The 24,433-nt window shown below is 35.2% G+C and overlaps 1 protein-coding gene across 2 annotated transcripts in view; it reads left to right on the plus strand.

Moving 5' to 3' along the window:
* Positions 1-24,433, plus strand: part of RB1CC1 (RB1 inducible coiled-coil 1) — a 69,287-nt gene that overhangs the window by 17,935 nt on the left and 26,919 nt on the right. For both annotated transcript variants that reach the window (XM_018080272.2, XM_018080269.2), the window contains exons 6-14: positions 7,215-7,417; positions 8,504-8,939; positions 12,709-12,879; positions 17,559-17,743; positions 18,663-18,849; positions 18,932-19,013; positions 19,847-19,908; positions 20,940-21,043; positions 23,389-23,515. In XM_018080272.2, coding sequence (XP_017935761.1) covers positions 7,215-7,417; positions 8,504-8,939; positions 12,709-12,879; positions 17,559-17,743; positions 18,663-18,849; positions 18,932-19,013; positions 19,847-19,908; positions 20,940-21,043; positions 23,389-23,515 — 1,557 coding nt within the window. The remainder of the gene's footprint in view (positions 1-7,214; positions 7,418-8,503; positions 8,940-12,708; positions 12,880-17,558; positions 17,744-18,662; positions 18,850-18,931; positions 19,014-19,846; positions 19,909-20,939; positions 21,044-23,388; positions 23,516-24,433) is intronic.

A 24,433-nucleotide genomic window follows, 5' to 3' on the forward strand; every position in this document is an offset into this window, starting at 1 on the left:
TGTAAAACTGTAGGAAAGGTGGGTTTTTTTTAATTTGTTTTACCTTATTTTAAACCTTACTTGTACTGTGGAGAAGAGTGGACAGATTTTTTTATTCCCTTTTTCTGATCTCTACTTTGTATACACTGGTATATAACCTTAATTTTTTCCCCTCATAATAAATGTAACTCTGGATTCTCCTTTAAGAAGTATTTTTACTAGTCCATGCCTTTATGGCCTTTCCTTCATTTTTTCTATGTCTAAAACTGGCCATTATTGACTTAAATTAAGCTTTCTGCATTTTTCTTTCTAATATTTATTACTATTCAGGTATAACCAAAAGTCATCTTAGTTCACAGTGGAGGCCTTGCATTCTTACAGCCTTTTGCATACACATTTTTAGATAAGTATATGTAAAAGGAGCTATTTTTTACCCCCAATTGAAACTAATTTCATTAACTTACATATAGCCTTTTTTTTAGATTTCATAACTCCTAACCAAAAATTATTCCTGTGGGAAACTTATTACCTCATGTTTGGTTTTCAATGGTACTGTTAGTCATATCAAGATATATCAATTTTCTCTGTGTTTTCATGATTTTAACATCAGTTACAGATTTTATTAAGTTCCTGTTCACTACCTATGATCTCATTATGTAGAATTCACAGTATAAAGATTAGGTAGCTTTAAAGAAGCTATATCTGTTATCTGAACCTGTTCTTTTACCATTTAAACTGAAAATCTTGACATAAGTTTTGTCCTACATGGCGTAATGTGTTTGTTTATGATTTTTTGGTTTTTTAAATCTCTGTTAAAGCAACTTTCTAAGCCTGTTTTCATTTTATGTCTCAGTGTTCTGATTTCTCTTGGACTAAAAACTTACCTTTGAGATATCTGTTCCTATGGGGTTCCAGCTTACCTTTTTACAAGGCTCTGGTTTCCCACCTCTCCCAGTTCAGCAGTTCTGGCCTTGAGCTGCAGTATGTGGACAATGAGGTGCACGCAGTGTTTGCAGAAAGTTACATACACACCAGCTTGGGAGAAGAAAATCTGTTCTCTACAGAGTGTGTTGTGCAGTAAGCTATGTTGTGTCAATCTTGTCTAATCTTGCGGTCTTCTAACACTACTGCTTAAAATAATTTCTGGTAGCTTAGCCTGTAAGAAAGGATTATTTATTTTTTTCTTTAGTGATCTAACTGAAGTCCCCTTGTTATTTTTTCCACAAGGATATTGAAAACTTGGACTTTTTGTTAGTGGGTATGTTTCACATTTCATGTGATGCTGTTACTGTCATGATTACTGTCAATTCCTGTCCATTTTTTTTTTTGAGAAGTGGAAATGAGGATGAGAAACTGTGTGGTCATTTAATTTGGTTGCCTAAAACCATGGCTGTAGTCATAGTGCCTACATCATTTTTAGTTTCAAACACTTCATAATATTTAAGCCAAGAAGTATAGTCATGCTTCCCGAAAGCTGTGTATCTATTTAGAGAAACGCTCTTTCTCTTCTACTGGAAAGCTACTGGAAAGTAACTCTTTGGAAAAGAGTTACTTTAAAATGTTCATGTTCCTTAAGGTAGTGTAGTGTTTGTAACAATTGCATAACCAAAGTAATTTTTTGGCTAAATTACTAGTCTAATGGTCAGACACCATTCTAGCTCCTCCAGAGAAGTCCAGATTTCTTTGAAACTTGGATTAGTGATCAGTCTCAATCTTTTAAAGTAATTGAGAAGGTTGGGTTAAAATGGAATAGGTATTAGTTTATCCTAAGGGATAATGAAAGATCTGCTCTCAGGTGGATCTTTCCAAATGCTGCTCTAGCATTTGTTTTTGTTAACCTTTGTAACCAGAACTTTAGATCATGTTTTTAAAAAATTCACCAGAAAAAGAGTTGGGTGGCTTGGAATCAAGGTGGTAGAAGTTAACACTTACCTTGTACCATGGTTTGATTACCTGACTGTGGTGGTTCTCAGTATGTTTTTCAGTGGTAGATTCTATCATTTGACTTCTCCAAACCTGCTTATAATGTCAGAGTGAAGAACTAGTGAAAACAGTACTGAAGAAAAAGTCATTAAGCTGTGACTTACAGAATAACTTATTCTGTATTATGCTGGTGAAATAAGTACTTTCCAAGTACGAAAGAAGTCATGAACTGTGTGGACAAATGCCCAAAAGATGGAGTCACCTGAAATGATCAATATTAAAGGAGAACGGAATAATCAGCTGTCTACTGAAAGGAGACAAATTGCCATGAAATATCAAAGTCTCCCTCACAGTGAAGTTAACAGGTTTTAAAAGCTGAAATCATGAAGTGATTATTCTGGTAGCTTTCCTGATGGTTTAGTTGGAGGTGTATGCATTAGGGATAATGGTCTTGGTTATTAATTTTGGTAAAAAAGGTAACAGTTCCCTGTTGTGAATACATTTGTCTGCTGATACAGTGTATGGGTCTGTGGAATTATACTTTCAAGGATCTTTTTTATTGATCTGAGGCTGATTTTTAGGGTGACTGAAACCTGTAAGGAGTCCTTTTTACAGGGTTTCAGGCACATGGCAATAGAGGACTTTGATGACTTGTTTCCTTTTACCACAGGGTTGTAGAGAATGGAAAGAACCCTGCATTTCCTGAGAACTTTTGTTCTTTAGAGGTAAGTCCAAAGACCACTTAAGACAAACAGACCTTGGTCAGATTTTGTTCATTCAGATGAGCAGAATTATGACAGTAGGATGCAAAGACAATCTTGAAATTGATGCAAAAACACTCTGAGAGAATTTCTGCTTAAGATTAAGCATATTTTGTTACTTCTATTGGTTTTTGGTTGAAACATGGAAAACGGAAGTAATTATGATCAGAAGAATCACCTAAACTTACTTTGCAATTATCAAAGGAATTAATTCAACTAAACTCTGTTAAAAAACCCAGCCAAAGATAAAAAGCTTTCTGATTGCCCTGGGGATTTCTTGACAAATTTGGTAGTGAAGATGTCTTTATTCTTCAACGTAACAGCACGAGGAGATTAGCCTGAGTTTGGCTAGTCTCGTACTGGTGGTGGTGCTTCTCAAGGTCCACATTTCAGTGGTACGGTGAGCCTGTCAGTGTTCTAGGTATGCTGCTGTAGCCAAGTAGGATGAACGTAGCCCTACAAGGCAACTCAAGTTAACTTTTGTGCTCTGTGAACCATTGGGTGTCTGCCAAGAGTGAGTCTGTGAACAGTCAATGACAAAAGCAAGCCTGTTGTTAGGCAGGCTTCATTTTCTGTGCTGAAGCTGGCAACCTTACTGAGAAGTGTTAAAACATATGTTGGATTGCAGGCCTTTATTTCTGTGCCTGACATAATTCAGTTTTTAGACTGTATTCATTTAGCAGAGCTGCTTAATTCTTTTCTGCATACAGCCATGCCAGTTATATGAAATAAATTGGTCTTGATCCTTCTAAAGTAGCCTGAGATCTCCACAGAAATGTTGTCTATGGAGATTGTAGGAAGAACAAGCCAAATTACTTGAAACTTTATTTCAGAAGTGATGGAAAGATGAGAAAGGTACATTTGTGTAGCTAAAAGCTACAACAAATTAAACATTTCTTAAGTACTTTTAAGTTATGTAGATACTCCAAAGGAAGAAGAAAAACTTCAGTTTTGTCTTCTTGCTGCAGAATCTCACATTTTGAAAGAAGGTTGACTAAAATACATAAAATAGTGGTTTAACATACTGTTCTTATTGCCTGCACTAGTATCTGCTTAGTATAGTCTAAGACTGAAACAGTTCTGGCATGTGGACAAATAGTTACTCCATGTGGTTTGAACTTCTTTAGAACCATCTACTTGCAACCTCCTGAATCCAGGGTAATATTCTTTACTGTTTAAATATAATGAGCTCATTTCATGGTATTGCTCAAATAACTACCAGCAAAGGCATCTGCCTATGTTTCTGTGGACTCCTAATTGCATTCAGGTTCATCCATGCAGAGAGAATTCTACTGCTTGCCTCCCACCACCTAGAGAGAATTTCTTTGGCACTTGGGATGCACATGTAAAAATAACTTTGGGAGGATTATATTGTGGAATGGTGTTGCAATGCCTTGCATATGTGCCCTGAAGCATGTGTCTGTTTAGTTGTACAGTCTGACTGGTAGTCTATTAGTTTACAGGTAGCTTTGAAAACTTGTTATTTGAAAGAAACTTAGCTATGTTTTCAGGCTAATGAATTTTGATCTCAGTGTTAGTTCAGAAAAAAAAAATTATCTTTGAGAGACATGTCATGTCTCAATAATTATGTTTGAGATGATTTATGAGCAATATTTATGATTGCTTTCATAAAGGGTTTTTTTGTTTTAATGTCCACATCTCCTGTGTATACATAAAGAAGCTGCAGCTCCTCTAACAGTGATGTCTGGTTAAATGCTTAGATGGCATTGGGGTATTTTTATATAATGGTTCCCTTGGACATGTCTGTTATATGACAGATCCTGATTCTGTTATGAGGCTTCTAAAAAATTAGCAAATACTAATTTGCTGCTCTGGGAAATACCGTTGTTTGGTCTCACTTTTCTAGGAACCAGACTACTGGGAAACAAGCTTCTGGTTTGGTTAGCCAATCTACCACAGGGTAGATTTCTAGATACAGAGTGTCAGTGCTGGTCATCAGTTGTGTAATAAGCGATCTCAATTGTGAGGATTTTTTTTTCCCTACTAAAATATACTGACTTGTGACTTCTCCTTTGTGTTTGAAAAGTGTTTTGCTGGGGAAACCACCTTGTTAAAACTAAAATACTAAACTGACAAATTTAAGGTTCTCAGGAGAGCATCAAAAATTATATATAATAAAGCTTCATAGGGCAACACAGTAACTTGTAACTTTTGACTTCCAGTGTGAACACAATAAATGGATCTCACTGAAAAAGCAAACATTGTCCAGTAGTCAAGAGTATGTCTCTGGGTGGAAAATTTGGTCATATGAAGCCTCGTGTCTACTTGAATGTGTTAAATACTTGAGCTGTGCCATGCTAAGTGAGTTTGTCCAAAGGAAAATAGAACTAACAAAAGCCTCTACCCAGGGCTTTTAAAGAAACATTGGAGTCCAGTCTTTACTTTCCTAGTTAAACTGTGATACTCACTTGAAGGAACTGCATGAAAAGACTTCATAATCAGTTTTGATTTTGTAGGTGGCTTGTGTCGTTTCAGTCTTCAAACTACCGTGTGGTTCTGTATATACTCTCACTTCTGGAACTATTGGCGGTAGTTTGGAGGAAGAGAATAGTGTTTATGAATTGAAAGTAAAATGCTTATGTACATTTCCAGGACATAGCTTATAATACAACAGACACATTTAGTTACCTTTTCAGCTTCATACTTTTGGTGCATTTTTTAGTATACCTTAGGATAAAACAGCCTGTTCTTTTGGTTCTTAATATGATAATTGGGGAAGCAGTAATCTGCTTTTTTTTTAATATGCTGTGCAATTTGCCTTTGAGTAACTCACATACAATGTGAATTTAAGAAAATTAAAAAACTGTTCAAGTTGTCAATATTGCATTAGTCAGTTTATGGGCATATAAATTGTATGGACAAACTAGGTATAGTCTGGAGAAAATAACTTGCAGATTTCAGCACTGTCTGGATACTGTTCCAGTTGTGTTATTGGTTGATTTTCGCCTTAGGAAGTGAGAGTTCGTACAGCAATTAAAATAACTGTTCTTCTCAAACCAGAAGTCCTTATTCTCACATGCACAGGAAGTGACCAAAGTTCTGAAAACAATAAGACAAATACCATCTTTACTAAAAAGTCATAGGAATTTTTAATAACTTCGGATTTCATTGGAGTTGCGTATGTAAATATTTTGTATATTCATTGTTCATCTGCTGATAGTTTAACTATCAGTGATTTGAAGGACAGTGGAATTTTGCCATGGTGCTTGAGACAAGGTTGGGACTTATAAAAAGGGGAGGGTGTTCACAACTTTTGGGTTTTGTCAGTATTAATTCTGAAACATTTGGATAAAATGCTCTGCAGTTTTGGGAAGGTATATGTTGGTCCCTAAACTTTTTTGGGTATGCATGTGTGCTGCTTACTCCATGTGTTCAGCAGCAAATGCATTCTGAAATATGGAGATGTGTTGGGTTTTTAACACTGCTTTCTCACTGTATTTTGTATAACTTGTTTCTCTATGCATGGTTTTCTTACATTTACAATAGCATGGGAAAGTTGTGTTTAGTCCTAGTTTAGCAATGTGCTCAACCTGCAGGAAGTGGAAAGACTTTTTTTATAGAGTAGGTAGATATTAAACTTAAAATACAGGTGTGCTCAGGAAAATATTTTCAATGTAGTATGTTACTGGTAAAGTTTTAAGCTGAGGGATTTATGACTTTTGTATTACTTTCTCATATTGGTGTTTTAGTAGGCCCTTTGAGGGGAACAACCTGTGTTCTTAAATTGCTAGATTTAAAATAATTGCTCTTCCTGCTAGTTAAAACTTTAGAATTGATTATAATAGTCATTGGTGTTAGTGCACTTATAGTAAGATATGGTACTTGCCATATGGAGGTCTCTGTTTAAGTTTTCCATGTGGGCTGGCAAATTCTCGCCTTCTTATGGCTGTAAAATACCTCTGTGTCATCCAGTACTTTTAACAGAAAAACTTCCACGTTGTTTTCTACACACCAAGTTGCAGCATTATGTTTTAGTTTTGTGGATGCTCTGCACTGCTGCTCATCATGTTGCATCTGGTTTATTAATCAGTAAAAGACTTTGATTATTTGCCCTGCTGTTTCCTCATGCATCTCTTCCTGCATTTGTTGCACCTGTGCTTTCGCTAACTGATCCTGCAGTTCATTGTCTTGTTCTGAGTTTCTACTTGACCCATTAAAAGTTTTCTCCTTATTGGACCTTGTTTCCAGCTTTTTCTATCACATTTTTAGTACAAGCGTTATTAGTCGTGTGTAATATTTTATGTTAGCAGCATTTGATTAATTTTATAAGGTGCTTTTGGAATGGCAACTTTCACCTGCCTGTTTTTGAGTTATTTCTCAGTAAATAATATATAGTTTTTTGTCATCTAACTAATTTTTTTTATTTAAGAATAAAGGAAGTATTGTTGTTTTTGATGAAGTTTTAAGGTGTACAACTTTTTAGCTATTTAAATTTCACACTTTATGTTAATATCTTCGCTTCAGTGTAATTACCACAATAACATGATTTGCACTTTGCTGATTTTTTTATTTTTTTTTTTTCCCCCCCAGGAAATGTATGAGGTTGCCAAGAAGCTTTGCTCCTTTTGTGAAGGTCTTGTACACGATGAACATCTTCAACATCAAGGCTGGGCTGCCATAATGGCCAACTTGGAAGATTGTACATACTCTTACCAAAAGCTGCTTTTCAAGTTTGAAAATGTGTATTCAAGCTATTTGCAGTCCATAGATGATATCAAGTTGAAACTTACACAGTAGGTTTGCTATTAAATTCAGTCTCAATACTTTAAACATAGCTTTTGAGTCTTGTATGTGTGGTGCTAGTTCTGATTAATCAAGCATGTGTTTGATTATGTGTCATGGAGAACATTCTTTCTGTTCTTTGCTGGCTATTTCTTTAACTGACATTTTTCCATGTATTCATCAGCACAAAAGAACTTGTATTGAATTATATGGAAGATAAGCTCATTAATGAACAGCTGTTTAAGAGCTGGAGTCATTCCAAATGTGCACGAGGAATAGCTAGATAATAAATTTAGACATTAAGATTTTTTAAATGCCCATTTACACTTTTGAATTAATTTTTTTAATACACTTGGGGAGATATTAACAATTACAGTCTGTGTTCAAAGTATGAAGTCATAACATAAATTTTGAGTGTATATGTATACCTTGGAGGGGGGTGTGTACATATATGTATGTATATGTGTGTATACTTGTGTCCTGCATACTCTGGATGTTACTTGGAGGAAAATCTACGTCTTTGTGGCTGTTATAGTATTATGGTATTTATATGAGTGCTTTACCCAATAGAGTGTGAGTGGATGTTGGATACTTAAAAAAATAAACCATAAATAAGTTTTATCTTTAAAAAATGTTTAGCTTCATAGCTCTTACCAAATATATAGAAACTATTCAAACTCTGCAAAAGTAGTTGGACAGAGGATACTCAAATCTTTGATACTAAGCATTGGTATCAATGCAGATTGGAAGTCCCAGCTGTGTGTTTTAAAAAAAAAAAAAAGCAAATAGGTATGTCTCAGTTTCAAACTCTTTTTTTTTTTTTCACTTCATTATAAGCTTATTTCCTGGTTTAGAACACTTCATATTCTGCAGCAGAAGAGAGCAAAAACTGTGATTTCTTCCGCTGTCCTTTCTTGATGTTAATACTGAACAGAGTATTTTGAATGAGTAGTTCCAAAGTAATTTTGAAATCTGTTTCAATTCTAAAATAAATAGTATTTTATATTACATTTTAGCTACAGATTTGTAGCTAAGATTTTGTGCCACGTTGGCTTGTAGATAATGATGTTTTTTTTCTTTTCACTTTTTAAAAAAAGGTTGGGTTCTGCTGTTTCTATCATGGCCAAGATACCACTGCTGGAGTGCCTAACAAGACATAGTTACAGAGAGTGTTTAGGAAGACTGGATTCTTCAGCTGAGCATGGAGGAACAGAAAGTGACGAAACTGAGGATGGGAAATCTGCTGAATTGGTGCTTTATCCTGATATATCTAAAGTGAACAATAAATCAATGTTAGCATCGTTTTGCAAGTCAGTTGAACATTCAACATTGGAAGGCACAGACCCTGAAAATGTAAAAGATGATAAGGAATGTGGTCAAAATGCTACTGTCCAGGACAGCGAAACATCAGTAGAATTGAAAGATGATGATCAGCCTTCCTTCAATGTGTCTTTGTTAGACTGGATAAATGTTCAAGATAGACCTAATGATGTTGAATCCCTGGTCAGAAAATGTTTTGATTCTATGAGCAGGGTAAGTTAATTTTTTTTAAAATCAAATTGCTTTCCGTTGAATGTTGATGCCTATTCCGATGCAAGTGCTTTTGAAGTGTCTCAACCTTTTGTAACTACTTGTTTCTCAGATAATGGTCTGAATGAAGACCAAAACAGAGACTAGGTATGGATGAGGGTGGAGAAATTGTTTTAAGAGTTCAGGTGTTAAGAATTTGAGCTTTAGGAAGATGTATAATTTCACAATGGATGCTTGTGACCTTGCTTGTTTCCAACAGGAATGGCTATTTGAGAAAGTCAATAGCTTCTTGTAACATTTAAGCAAAGTGACTTCTATTCTTTCTTTGCCTTTTTCATAGAAATTACATTTATAAAAAACCTAAAGATTTTCCTTGACCAAAGTTAATGTTCTTTGTGTTTAAAATACTGAAGCCTTTATTAAAATATAGAACAAATTCATGTGGTTAATTATGATAAATTTATATACTATATCTATGAATTCTGTATTAGCTGATACAGATATGCTCAGAAGAGCCCAATCAGTCCGGGAAGTGTCAGTTTGTATTTCTGCTGCTGGTAGAATAAAACATTGCTCACTTTACTTTTGAGATTATTATTTTAATCAGTGAGCATTATAATCTTTTAAAATTCTTTTACCTATAGTTTTCCTTCTTTCTTTGCTTTCACTGTAGCTGATATTTCTTACATTGTCTAGCCTTGTTTGCGTATGTATAACATCATACTGTTGCAACTCAATATACCTTGAACAAAGAAAACAATTTCTATTGTCTTTGACACTTCATTTCCTCTGTAAGGTAGGACTGAAAAACTGACTGTTATTTCTAAAACCCATCTGTTGTAGGGAACATTATGATGTGGTCAGTTCTGCACTGATTTTTTTCAATTCTATCTTAAAATTAATAATGTTAATAATATTAAAGGCTGTTTAAGATTTTAAGCTGTCTGAATTTTAGTAGTGCAGAAAAGGCTAAGAAAAAAATTGGACGTTAGAAGTTTTTTTTCTTTAGCAAAAACAATAATTGATTTTGTGTGTAAAAGACTTCCTATTTGCTAAAGTCTGAGGCAGTCCTCTGTCTGTTTGTTCAGTAATGCTGCCAGGTGCTTTCTACTAACTTAGGGCGAGAGTAACAAACCCCACTAGTTTGGTTGTGTGACAATAAATTCAATTTCTACGTAATATTAACAGGACACAAATGTAGTGTCACTTAAAAATCAGTATTTTAGGAGTCAGACATTAAAAAAATGCTTCCAAATAAATTAGAGTGATCCTAAAGACAGAAAAATGCAAAAAATACTTTGGTTAAATACTTACTCCAGCTTTTTTAATCAGCTTATAGTCTTATCTGACATACATCACATGTTTTAGAGAGGCTCTCTTGTACTTGTCTTTTCTGTCCTTGTCTTACTTAAAACTAGGCAGAAATGCTTTATTTTAACTATCATAACTGTTTTTTTAATTTAAGCTGATTCGTTTTTAGGGGAAAAATGTGATTGAACCTGCAAAAATTAAGTTTCTTTTTGTATTCTTGGCATAAGCAGAATTAGCAGGTAGGGAAAATGCTTCAGTCATTCTGGCCACCTCCAGAACTGTGATTGATCAATTCTGATCCATTTGGGTTCCCAAAAACCCCCAGAGCTTTGAAGTAATGTGTTACTTGTTATGATTAGCAGCACAGACTAAGGATTGAATCTTTGGTTACCATTGATATTTAATTAGTTGAAAAAAGAAGCGACCTGCGGCTGAAAAGGAAAAGAAAATACTAAACATCTTGCGGCATAATTGTTCTTTTAATGCTCATTTCAGATGGCACTTTAACACAGTAAGCTAGAAGAAAATGGCACTAATTTTTTTTGATTGTTTTGCCTGCCTTCTCTCCATGCCCTTTCCTTCTTGGAAATATGAACCATACAAATGGTTTGTGATTGCAATTCTTGTTGAAAAACTGAATTCAGGTAAGATTTTCATGAAAGTGTAGGGCATCAGAGTAAGGGCTTTATACCTTCGGTACTGGTAGTCTTGACGTAACTGGTGTGTTGCACAGAGTGCTGCTAGTTATCTGATGGTTCTAGGCCCTAGGTGTTTCTGCAAAATGACACTTCTAATTACAGAAACCTAGGCTGCAGTAAAAGCAGTGGGTAAGTAGGAGCTGACCAGATGTTTCTGTTAAGTGCTGTTGTAGCCGCTTAAATAAAAGGCTAGAAAAGGAAGATACTTGGAAAAGATGAGGAGAGCAATATTGTCTACCTGTGAATGTAGGGCTGAATGCTGGAGATGCAATTATGTCAAAGATGGGATGAAAAGAATGGATGGAGAAAATAAATTATAGAGTGGAATGAGAGGAATAGGCATTCCTGTATTGCTATAAAAAGACATAAAACACAGGTAGAATATGGATGTAAAAAGAAAATAAAAAACCCTACTATATTGTTCTTTTGTATTTTGTCTGTTAAGAAACTGTTCTCGATGCTGCAGTGGATTAATTCAGGATGTTGAAGAGGAGTAATCCTGAATAGAGTGGCAATGAAGATGATCCTATAAAATCAGTCTGGTTTTAATACTAGAGACTACTTTTATTATCGGTTCATGAAGATGGACAATTCACTTGAGAAAGTTCAAGATTTATAAGACATCACATACTAATAATTAACCTTTGTTGTTTTCAGAGAGTTTGGATGTATTTTGTCACATTAATAACAGTATTAATTATTTATTCTGAGAAGTTATGGGCTAATTACTGTGTTTTGGTACTTACCCCTGAAGTCTTTCAATTTGAAGAAAATGGAAGACCTTTTCTTTATAATTGCTCCTTAATTTGTAAGTGGCATAAATCCTGCACGTGATGAAAGAAGCCACTGCTGCGACAGATAGTATGACCTCATGAATAGCTTTCTTTTTCACAAGATTCTCATAGAAGAGATGGCATACCCATTTTGGATAAATTTGGGCAAGTTTGTTCATCTTCTGGTAACACCTAATGATTCTGATTATGTTCCTAACTAATATATTCCAGGTTTAGACTAAACTCTGTCCTTCGTAAGATGTTACAATTACCTCCATTGTTTTTAGAACTCTTAATTTAATTCACTACTCCTATGATGAAACTTGAAGAGTCACCCTTAATATCTGTGGACATTTGCAGCCTCCTGATGTTTCAGATACCTGTTTTTTTTCTGGATGATGGCCTGTGAAGGAATATGATGACATAACTTTTAAAATGTGTTTCTATTGGAAAAAAAATTAGCTAGAAGTACTACAAATACATTATTCCTCCATGACGTGTTTTCCAGTTGCTTAGAACTGATCTGCTTGTCTGAGTAGTCAATTAAAACATTCATTTAGTGGGAAAAGATTGGCAATTCTTGCAGCTTTTTCCCATCACTCTCCCTTCTGCACTTTCCATTGAGTTATATTCAGGATTTGTTTTGACTGTAGCTATATGGACTCTCTTCCAGGGCAGACTGTGTCCATTAGCTTTAAACTGCTTCTTCCCCCTGCACCTTGCTTTGTCCCCTCAACTAATGTCCCTTCGCCTTATGAGGATCCTGATTTCTATGATGGCCTGGTTGGAATAATTGAAAGATGTTCATGCTGTGATATAGAATCTACAGACTCATTTACTCAGAATTCTGAAACAGATGGCAGATGTAGTCACAGATTAGATTAAAAAAAAAAAAGGAAAGAAAAATATTGAGATTAAAAAATCTCGTTTAACTAAATTATATCACCTTTCAGTGTGTCAACTGCTAATAAACTTTTTTTTTTTTTTTAGCTTGATCCCAGGATCATCCAGCCCTTTCTGGCAGAATGTCGCCAAACTATCGCCAAACTAGATAATCAGAACATGAAGGCTATTAAAGGTCTTGAGGATAGACTCTATGCATTAGACCAGATGATAGCAAGCTGCAGCAGACTGGTGAATGAACAAAAAGAACTTGCTCAGGTAATACACCTTTTTGTGTGCAATGTTGGAAGATTGTAGATTTTTGTGTATACTGTTAAAGTTACAGTGAAACAATTGCATGTTTTAATGCAAGATAGTTTTCAACATATCACACTGGAGTTGCTCTAAAAGATACTACATTCATAAAAATTTGGCATGTAAATATTGGCAGGTTTTGCATCCTGTGGTCATGTTTTCACGTGGTTTAGCGGTAGAAAATCATAACTTTAGGAGGAGATAGGGAAAGAGTTAAGTAGAAATACTTTAATATTTTGAAGGTCAATACTGAGTCCTTGGTAACTTGTAACTCAATGATACAGGATCAGGAAAGAAGAAGTGGGCTCAGTGGCTGATCAGTCTTTAGTGAAGACACACTACTCTCCTCACTATGACAGTGTCATTTTAAGTGATAAGAAATTTGATTAAAGGCTATTCTAAATGTAAAACATATAGCTCCTGTTTTTAAAAAAGACTACAATGTCATATGAAAGTTGCTATATTAAATACAGTTCCTGTGAAGAGCTTCAATCAACTCTATGATTAAGGTTGTCCTTTAATGCCTTGTTTGCAGCTGAAAGTATATAAAAATCTGCATATAGCCATTACCTGCTGATGTTCAGATTTTCATCATGAAGAAAGGCATGAGTTTCTTTTTTCTGCTTGCACATTGATAAATTATTAGTAGGAATAAATGAGTAATCTTACCTCCCTATCTTGGAGAGAGTTAGAGAAGAGAGCTGGGCTGACAGTTGTGTAGGATCCAGGCTTCCTGCTGCCTCTTTGGTCTGGTGCATAAAGGTGGGTGCTACCAGTACTTCTGGCAGCATTGTTTAAAAGCAGAGCTTGTCTTCAGATAGGTTCAGTGAGTAAGTTTAGAAGCAAGTTTGTCTTGAGTGTGTTTATTTTGTAGGCCAGTGCTAAATGCAAGGTAATTTAGCATGATGGCTAAGCTAGTCTTCCATCCCTATAGTTGGTTGCCCCATGCAGTGAGTGGTGGTTTTTGCTGTTTTCCCTCTTCCCTTGGATGAAGAGCCTACCTCAAGTTTACCAGTCCCAGTTTTGAGTGAGATTCCTAACAGTCAGTTGGAAAGGAAAGTTATTTCATCACCTTGTTTAAATGCTACTGTAAATTTAGAACTTGTATCTTTTCAAGACTTGTCAGAGACTTTAACTTTCAAATCTTCATCTTTGCCTTTTCTCTTTTACAAATTGTCTATTCCTTTATGTATGATATAATGGTTTTTAAGAAAAGTCTGCTAGAATGTGATGGTGTGTTTGGGGTTTTATTGGGTTTTTTTAAAGCTTCAATTAATTAAATGTTCATGGTTAAACAAGTAATTAAGTGTACTGTGAGATGCTTTTATGAATTGATTTTTATATTTGAGCCTTAGTAAGTATTTTCATACCAGCTTTAGTAGTTGTTTGGGAAAAAAATTAGATGCTTTTAAGATACTAGAGTTGGTATCATGTTACGCATTAAAATGATAGTCTGAATGGAAATTGAAGAGGATTGGCAAAGTGCAAGGGCTTAATTATATTTAAAAATACAGATGAGGACTTGTCTATTTAATTTAAAGATAGTGCTTGCAATTTGTGTTATAACATATATATATATATATTTGATGCTATATGAAAACACTTATAGTATTTTTTAACCTCACACCTTCCAGCAGTGAACTGTTCCTGTTCATAAAGAAATAATGTGGAGGCACTTTATTAGAACAAAGATAAGGAACATCTCAGTGTTAATCTCATTGGCAGTATTTGGTTTGGAATCTGTAGGCTTATTTTCCCCTGGCCAGGAAAAGCTGTTGTTCTAACCAGAATTTGAGTTGACTTTCTATACCAATCTCAGTTTCATTATTAAAATTCAAACCAAACTTGTCCCACGGAACAAATTCATTTGCTGCTCGATGACCTCATTGCATAGTTAATTTCCTTGTTCCTGGACCTGCCTTAGGAGTTTTTTTGATTTCCATTAGGCTGTTCAATTAACTGACCATTAAACAGCCGGTTCAATAGTTAATCTCCAGCCCTTAACATTTAATAAGAAAAACTGCCTTGATAAATTTAAAAACTGGTTTTCTCTGTGGCTGCTGGGATTTGTAACATGAGCGTGTAGAGCGGCGGTCAGCAGGTGGCATTATGTGATAAGAATGTGCCTCTCGAAAATTTGGAACCTCTCTAATCTTTCAGTGTGATTCCGCCCAAGAGCTTATCCTTTCCAACATTGCCTCGTGTTTGATTTTATATTTTTTTAAATTTCCCTATTAGTTAGTGTAGCTTTTTAAAACATTTTATTGCATCTAAATACATTTCTATTAGTTAGGTTCATAGAAGTGTTACTCTTCTATTAGCTCTTTTAAACAGTCAAACTGTTTGATGGATGGCCTTGATTCTGGTTCTGTACTTTTGTTTTCCTCTGCTTCTTGTTACGTCAAAGAAAACCTTAGATTTATATGTTTATAGTGTTTCAGGGTCTTCTTAGCTGCTTATTACACCACTGATGCCTTCCTTGTTGATTGTCTGAACTTCAGTCTAAAATGTTTTTAAATATTCTATGATTGTTGCTTCTTTGATTTGGAATTAGTCATTGGGAAAAATCCATAAAGACATTATCATACTTATTTTTCAAGACCCTTCTTAGTTTGACTGTGAGCTGCATGTCATAAATCCTGTGACCTGATCAGGGCTAGAAAGGCAAGATCTTATGAGAACAATTGATTATCTACATGTTGGATTTCTCCACAACTTATTGGTGTTCCCCTAACCCTTCTACTTTCCCTCAGTTTATTGCAGTTTTTCTTAACTGGCCTTTGAGATTTTTCTCTCTGATTTGTGTGCTAGGGTAATTTTAGTTTAAATTTTACTTTAAAGATGAGTCCGCAGATACAGAAATCTCAAAAATACTCAACTTCATGAATAACCTTTTGAAACTGCAAGTAAAGCTGAAAAAGATTTTCTAGCTCACCGCATCCAGTTTTATGTAACTTCAAGCTCTGTGCCATGTGATTCATTTAAAAAGCTTACTGAGCTGCTATTTAAAAGCAATTATTTTTTTGACTTCTCTAATCCTGATGCAAAGTTATATAGAATCTGATTGTCCTAATGTTTATAAACATCTGTTAATCTCAGATGTGAAAGTATTCTTGACTGGTTCAAGTCTTTGTAACATGCCCATACTGCCTTTTATTTCAGTGCTTAAAAATTCCCTAGCTATTATCGCAGCATGTTTCTTCAGTGTCTCTGTCTTACTTGAGTAAACAACCCAACTTCTTTTGTTGGGGCACTCTTCTTCTTCATCAATAACAGTTTTCCCCACCTTTTCTGATATTGATTCGCTTGGTTCAGATAATACATACAGTTAAAATGTTTCCGGCCAGTATTTGTTTTCCAGAGGGTCTTTGCTCATTCAGTACAGAAGTTGCTCAGAGTTCAGTAAATGGTTGATTCTTCAGTTTTCTCTTGCATCTTTGGTGGGCATCTTCCTTTTCATTATACTGAATGACTTGTTTGATACTTACTTTGATTTCTGTGCTGCTCTCACGAGGATATAAATATTTATTGCAGGCTTTGTAAATGTGTTTTATAGCATCTTAAGCCTAGGCATGATGATGATGATTAGGACAAGATTGTTTTTATTCAATATCAAATCAGTAATGACTGGTTTCATTTTTCAGCAGTTTTTCATATAACTCTATGGTTTTCTGTTCTCATCAACTTCAGCTTCAGAAAGAAACACTTAAAACTATTGCCTGGTTTTGAATTCTTTATTAAGGAAAAAGACTTATTAAACAAGTTTGTAGAACTACAAATATAGTGACCACTGTGATGTTCAAGCAACGTGTCAGAGATAAGATATGAATGCGGACAACAGCAAGGCTAAAATTGGTGGTATTGGGTGGTATTTGCTTGCCTAAAAAACCACACTGTTTCCAGGAATATTTTTATGTTGTCTGTTGAATGAGATGAAGTATACAATGGCCTAGCACAGTAGTTATGACAGCAGTCTCCGTGTTTCTTCTATATGTGCACATATGTTATCATCTGTAATCAGCCATCTAAGACATGTTTATCAATGGCAGACCATCTTCCCTATTTTGCCTCTCACCTTTTTAGGGTTTACCTGTAACCATCCACAATGGGTGATTCTTTGCCGTGCCCACCTCCTGCATATGAATAAAATGTCTAACTGATCTTGGCTCTCGAGAAGAATTAGTGTAGTGTGAATTTCTTTATTCAAAATATGTATGTTCTTTAGCCCACAGTAGTATTGAATGTGCTTTAAGTTGGTATTATGTTTTGCATATGCCAGAAGTTAACAACAAGATTGCTTGCAGGAATTAGGATGATGGTTGATCCCCTCTATCCTGGCAGCTACTCTTCTGCAGTATTAATTTTTGTGACCTTTCTCTGGTGTTGGTTAGTTGTGTAAAGTTCTACTTGGGTTGTGTTGGTAACTGTTTGGGAGTGAAGTATCAGATAAGACTGATTGGGACTGGACTATAGAATGGAAAGAAAGCAACTTTAAAACTTGATTTCTCTATGTATCTTTTTGTTATACTCCTCAATGGTTACAGTAGGTTTATTAAACTTCTTGCATTTCTGGAGGAGCTGTATCATTTCCATGCTTTTTGATCGTCACAAAACTTGTGTAACAAATGTCTCTCTTCCTCTAGGGATTTTTGGCTAATCAGAAGAGAGCTGAGAACTTGAAAGATCCTTCTGTGCTGCCTGATTTGTGTTTGAGTCATGCAAATCAGCTGATGATTATGTTAACTAATCACAGAAAACTGTTAGATATTAAACAGAAATGTACCACTGCCAAACAAGAGCTTGCAAATAATTTGCAAGTCAGACTGAAGTAAGTTACAACTTTGCAAATTTTATTGCTTCAGGTTGCAGCAAGGCTGTTTAAGGAATGTGTGTCTTAAGGAAATCATTACTATGAGAAAGAGTGAATGCCTTGTAGCTTCTCTGTTAGTATGTGTTCCTAATTGCTTAATGTTGACTTGTCTGTATTTGTTTCACTTTTACTTGACTTCTCTCAATAAAAGCAATTTCTTTTTTTTTTTAACTTGTGGAATATGCCTCCACTGTATGTATTCTCTGGTGGCAAAGTTGTGGTAATGTTTCTCCTCAAGCCCACCAGTTGATCACCTTTTCAGTAGTTACCCTGTGATTTAGTTATGTGGGTGGCTGTGCTTGAAATTAATCTATCGATTGTATCATGGATAATTGAAGTTGTGGTTACAAAGTGCAAGAATTTGTATGTTAAAGGGGCTGTTTCTTTGTGTGGACTTCCCAAACAGAGTTTTGTTCTTAATTCTTTGACAATATTCCTACTCTTACTATCTTTTGCTGACGCTTTTCAATAAATATTGATAAGACTTATAAACTAAAAGTAGTCTTTTTTTTTTTTTTTTTTTTTTTTTTTACTGAGTAGGTATCAGCTTTTTTAATTCTACTGGAGAAAGTTACATTATTATTGGTCCTAAGGTCATTTATGCTAAGATCATTTCTTGCCAAAACAATAGCTCTACTCAAATGATGGTAAATGTTCATTTTTTGAACACTGATGTGGATGACTTACTGTAAGAAATTAACAGGCAACTGCAAGGTGACTACTGAATTCTGAGTAGCTTGGTACTTTCAGATAGTCTGTTATTGTCCCATGTGAAATGATGCCATTGTTCATTTCATCCAGACGTTGCTAACCTAATTTAAATGAAAAAAAAAAATTACTGAGTTACAATCTTCTAAAGTGTAACCTACTTTTGTAGGTGGTGTTGTTTTGTAATGCTTCATGCTGACCAAGATGGAGAGAAACTACAAGCATTGCTTCGTCTTGTAACAGAACTCCTAGAAAGGGTCAAAGTTGTAGAGGCTCTCAGTACTGTTCCTCAGATGTACTGTCTAGCTGTTGTTGAGGTTGTGAGGAGAAAAATGTTCATAAAACACTACAGGGAGGTAAGTAAATAAAATTTTGAGACCAAACCTTTGTGTCAGTGTATAAATTGACAACTAACTACATATTTTTTCCCTTTCACAGTGGGCAGGTGCTTTAATAAAAGATGGAAAACACCTATATGAAGCTGAAAAGGCAAAAAGGGAATCTTTCGGTAAACTGTTCAGTAAGTACTTTCTCTTATGTGAAATCAGAAGTGTGTTGAAGTATAACTTTTTTAGTTAAAATACTTTCATTATATTTTAATTTCAGTACCTGTATAATTTTTTTAAACTTAAATAGGAAGTTCATGCAGTGTGTCAGGTGTTCCTACTGTGAACAAAATGTTTTTCTATTAATCAAACCAGAGAACTGTTTCATATAATTATCCAAAATACTGTGAAAGTTGTGATTAGTTTAATGTTTGTAAAAGATAAGATTTCTACCTATTAAATTTTATTGCAGTTTTTGTTTAAATGTTCCCTGTGTGCTTTACTGTTCTTCTAAACAACACTTTTAAAACTATTACTGGATATTTGGGTGTTGCTATGACTTCCTCTGGACTACTTAAGAAAAACCCAAGAACTAAGACCCGTGTCTAAAGACCTTGATCAGAAGTTTAAAGAAAACTTAGAAATGCAGTTGCTGGTAAAAGTATTCTTATTATTCCTTCTGCAAAGTCTGCAACTTGTGTTCTGAATTGGCAGCTAAAATAAGAAATTTTTGGAAAGAAGATTAGCAAGGTTAGAGTGAAGGTTTGGAAAAGAAGTTGAGGATTTTGTATGGGTGAGCATTAAGCAAAAGGAGGCTTCCATGAAGTGAGAAGTTCTACCTGAATGGTGAGGTTTTGCCTGAAGTTCTGTGGTCATTCACAATTTTATGTTGTCAACAAATGGCATAGTTAGCTTTCAAATGTAGTTCAGCTGTAAAACTGAAGTAACTTAATTGTTTTCTGTTGAGACATTGTTTGTATGTTGCATTTCTTTCGTTAAATAACTTTTTTCTCTCTTCCTTCCCCAGGGAAGTCTTTTCTAAGGAATCGTTTGTTTAGAGGACTTGACTCCTGGCCTCCATCCTTTTGTGTATGTACTCATATCTTTGGGTTTGTTTAATTTCTATATACAGCAGTTTGAGGAATTAAAAACCTAAGCTTAATTCATTCAAGCTATGTCCCTGTCACATTGCTGTGACACAAATGAAAAGACTGGGAACTAGTGGCCTATATTAACACTGGTTTGTAACTCCCAGTGTAGTGGGAAAAGAAATGTCAACTTAATACTCCTGTTTATTAAGGAGTCTGTGATATTGAACAACAAATTGCTGTTAATGGTCAGAAAAAAAAGAAGCCAGGAGGAATAATTTGATCATCTAATCATCTTGTGAATAATAGAGCCATAAAATTAATTGGATGATAAAAGCAAGTAAAAGGTCTCCCTGTTTCCTGATAATCACTGAATAAGTGGAAAAGCATTTTTGTCTTTTAATTGACTGATAACATGAAGAGGTGAAAAGTGTATCTGTAATTAAGCATTGACTGCTAACTTTGATTTTGTACGGCTTGGTTAATTGAAGTAAGCTAACTCCCTGATTCTAATGTTGCCATCTCACTTTGCCTTTTTAACGTTTTAGCTTCTCCTTTCCAGCTTTTTTTTTTTTTTTTGAAGGATACTTGGAAAATAGGAATGCTATTCATTTCAATGTTTCAAATACTGAACTGAGTTAATATTTTACTGTCTGTTCAGCAGCATAATAAGTAAAGCTTCAATGCCATCTCTTATCCCTTAACTTTTAAACTCATCCATAATATTTATGAAGCTTGGAAATATAGAGGAAGTTGGACTAGATGCTTGTAGGCGGATAGAAGTAGTGGATACAAATGTGAAGGTGTTTTTTGGTTGGTTGGTTGGTTGGGGTTTTTTGTGTGTGTTTTTGTTTTTGGTTTTTTTTTAGGGGGATGGGACATGGTTTCTTAAAAAAAAAAAAAAAGGAAATCTTTTGAGAGAGATCAGTTTAACATCTTTTCTGTGTTATTTATTAAGCTCTTTTTAATCCTTCCTTGGTAATCTTGATTTTTACCTTTACAACAATGTGTAAATTAATTTCTTCTTTACAGACACGAAAACCTCGCAGATTTGACAGTGAGCTTCCAGATATCTCATTGAGTGACTTGCAGTTTTTACAGTCTCTTTGTCCTTCAGAAGTACAACCATTACTCAGGTAAAGCACCTTTTTAAACTTTGTGTGTTACAGAAATAACTTCTCCTGGTGGTCCCACCTTCTTCAGCTTTCCAACCCCAAATTCATTTTCCATAAAGAACAGACAAGGATATTTTCTGAACTGATACCATTCTTAACCGATGGTCTTCACTGATACATATCTACGTACTTCATGTACTCAAGCTCTGATTTGAACACATGTATTCTGTATCGAGATGTAAAGCGTGATGGGTGTTCTTTTGAGCTGCCTCATGGTTTAAAAAAAAAAATGTCAGTTTCAAACTGAAATAAACTCATAACTTTGTTTTGTCAGATCGGAATTAGATTAGATTTTTTATTTTGCTTTTGCTTTTTGTTATGTGCTATTCCAGAGGAAATAAAATTAATGTCTTTAGCTCAGCACGAGTTCATAGGGATCTCTTATATTCAATTACTGTTTTTTCTCTAACACACTGATTTTACTAAAAAGTGTAGTCTCCAAGTGCCTCTGCTGTCTATGGCAATCCATAATTTTGAGTAGAAGCTTTGTTTCTGTGTTTCTTACTTCCCAGCAGTGAGGCGGACATGCATATGTAGACAGGAAAGCTACTGTTTTGTCTCACAAGAAACGTGACAGGTTTAGTTTCTTATCTAGAACTTGGAGATGTCTTTCTGGAAAAGATGACTGTTAGAGTGAGCTTTCAATCTTGCATGTCTTAAACCTGGAGCAGTCAAGATGGAGAAATGCCGACCAAGATAACGGGCAAGAAACGGGCAGTAGCAAGTTCTCTGTAAGGTTCTGTCTAAGATGAGATTTATCAGTATGACTACATTGGGATGTTTCATGTTTCACCATCCTTCACTAGATGAGGTCTGCAGAGACTTGCTGAGATTCTTTTTTTTTTTCCCCCTACCCCAAGGCCACAGTCCCACAAAGGTGGGATTACATTTGCAAAGGTAAATGCAAGAGGCAGATGCTTCACTGCCATCTGTCAGTTACCTATCATGTTCACCAACAGTGTCAGTCCAATACCTGTTACTGGTGCTTAACGCAAGTGTGGAATTAACTGCTTTTTTTCACCTATATTTTGTGCTGGCATTCTTTTTGATTCATTATCTTTGTGGTATTGTTGTTGAAGTTTAGAATAAGTGTAGTGGACTTGGTCTGCTTGACAGTGGATTTGCGCTACGTCATGCTATAGTTCATGCTCCCTTTTAATTTTTCTTATTCTGCCCTTAGTCTTGGCCTCACTGATTCTGCAGGGGGGAAAAAGTGCAAGCCGAAGTATCTTATTGCTAATGTTTGCCTGATTTTTTGATCTGTGAGAATTTTACAAGCTTTCTGGGAAGTTTGTACTGAGTTGAGGGCAAATTTTGCCTTGCTATTGTCCAAAAACCAATCCCTAACTAAGCTGTTTTAGTTGGTCTGAATTGTAGTGACATAGTTTTCCACTTGATGGCAATAGAGGTGGGATTATGTCATGTTCCTCCTGGGTTTTTGGCTCAGTGTTGCATTTAGTGAAAATATAGATAATAGAGGTGAACTTGCAACTCAAGTGCAAAACTGTCACACTCTATGGGTAGACACTGAGCTTCAGAAGAAACTTGAGTAGTACTTTCTTTGGTATATTCATTTAACATGTAAAGAGCAAGCAACAGGCGAACTGAGACCCAGCACAAAATCCTTTTCTATCCGACTGAACCCCTGAGCTGCATAATTAAAATGATTTTTCAATTTACTTACAGTGCCTCAGTCTTCTGAAATTATATGCTTGAACAATTATTGAGATCTTAATTTTTCAAAAATACACTAGGTGCCACTTGCCCTATATATTGAGCAGAGAATGCAAAATACATTGAGGTGTAATCTTGCAACACTTGCAATGTGATCATGACACATCAATCAGTCTTTTAATTCGGGTTACCTATCATGAAAATGAAATAGTAGAGAATTAATTGCTACTTCAAAGGAAGAGCTGTGTTGAAGAGAATCCAACTGGAGAGAAGAATAGAGTCATTTGCAAACATAAGTGCTTCAATTACAGATCTAATCACTACCAATTTTCTTCTGTTACTGTTATTGTAACTCTAGGTCCTACTGGCAAATGTTTCCTCTGGGAGAAAAGACTGGCATGTTACTTGCCCATTGTGTTTATTGTTATCTACTCCTTAAAAGCTCTCAAGGTTTTAATCTCAAGCGCAAATACCGGGTAGTCTTACTAGATTTTCCATGTAAAATAGATGAAATAAATAAGTACAAACCTTATACAGAGGGAAGTTTAGTGTTGTTGAAATACACACTTTAATATATTTGAATATTAAACTAACTGTGTGGGGAAAAAAAGTAATCCTGTACTATTTTTAAGGGTTCCCATACTGTGTGACTTCGAATCTCTTCACCAGCATGTACGTGCTCTACATAACCTGGTAAAGGCAGCACAGAGTTCGGATGAAATGTCACAAACGATTACAGACCTGCTGAATGAACAAAAGGTATTTTTTTCTTTCCTTTACCAATAAAAAAGAGAATATTATATTCAAAATAGTAGAATATTTTCATGATATTGTTTTACAAAACACTTCAGAAAGCAACTTTGTTTTTCCAGATGTAAAGATTAGTTGGTCTCATTACTGCATAAGTTTCCTTTCTAATCATGAACTAGTAAACATTCCAAAAATTTTGAGCTCTTCAAACGCGTAAAGCGAGTATCTAGAGAATAGTCAAAAGATATTCAATAGCTTCTAAACATTTAATAGATGCTTCTATTCCGCAGAAGTTGTAGAATTACACTGTTAATATTTTTTTCTGCCACTTTCAGATCTTCTGACGAAGGCAGAATGCAGAGCCTTTGTCACTTTAGTTTGTATTCAATGAAGCTGTTGTTTCTCTAGATTTCTGCATTGCTTCTTAGGTCCTTTTGGCACAAGCAGTTAAGGAGATTTTAAGGCCTTGGTTGGCTGTTGTGCAGCTTTCTTCTTTGAGTACAGAAGGAACAGATGGCAAAAAGATCTTCTCCTAGTTTTTCTGCCTGTCAAGCGGATATCTTCCCCTAGAAACTGCGTTTCTGCCAATCACTTTTGCTTCTGTGCGTTCAGCCTCTAACTTTCGTAATACATCAGAGTCCTTTTAGCTTCTGACTGCAGCCTGTCTCAGTGAAGCTCTGGGTGAATTCAGCAATGCTTAAGATTTTTTGTGAAGATGACTGCTTCAAGTTTGGAGTTTTTTCTGTAGAAAATCAGTGTCAGTTTGGGGTACTGCTATTATTTATGGTGTAAATTCTTGTATGCGCTTGACAGACTAGGAGCATCTTCTGTAACTGCTAAGGTTGTGGGCATGTTTAATTTTGAATAGCAATTTCCTGCTTAAACCAGGTGACACAAAGTCCTCTATCTTTTTATTTCTCTCCGACT

This window comes from Manacus vitellinus, unplaced genomic scaffold, assembly GCF_001715985.3.
Source record: "Manacus vitellinus isolate BGI_N305 unplaced genomic scaffold, ASM171598v3 scaffold_1_pilon, whole genome shotgun sequence".
Lineage (NCBI taxonomy): Eukaryota > Metazoa > Chordata > Aves > Passeriformes > Pipridae > Manacus > Manacus vitellinus.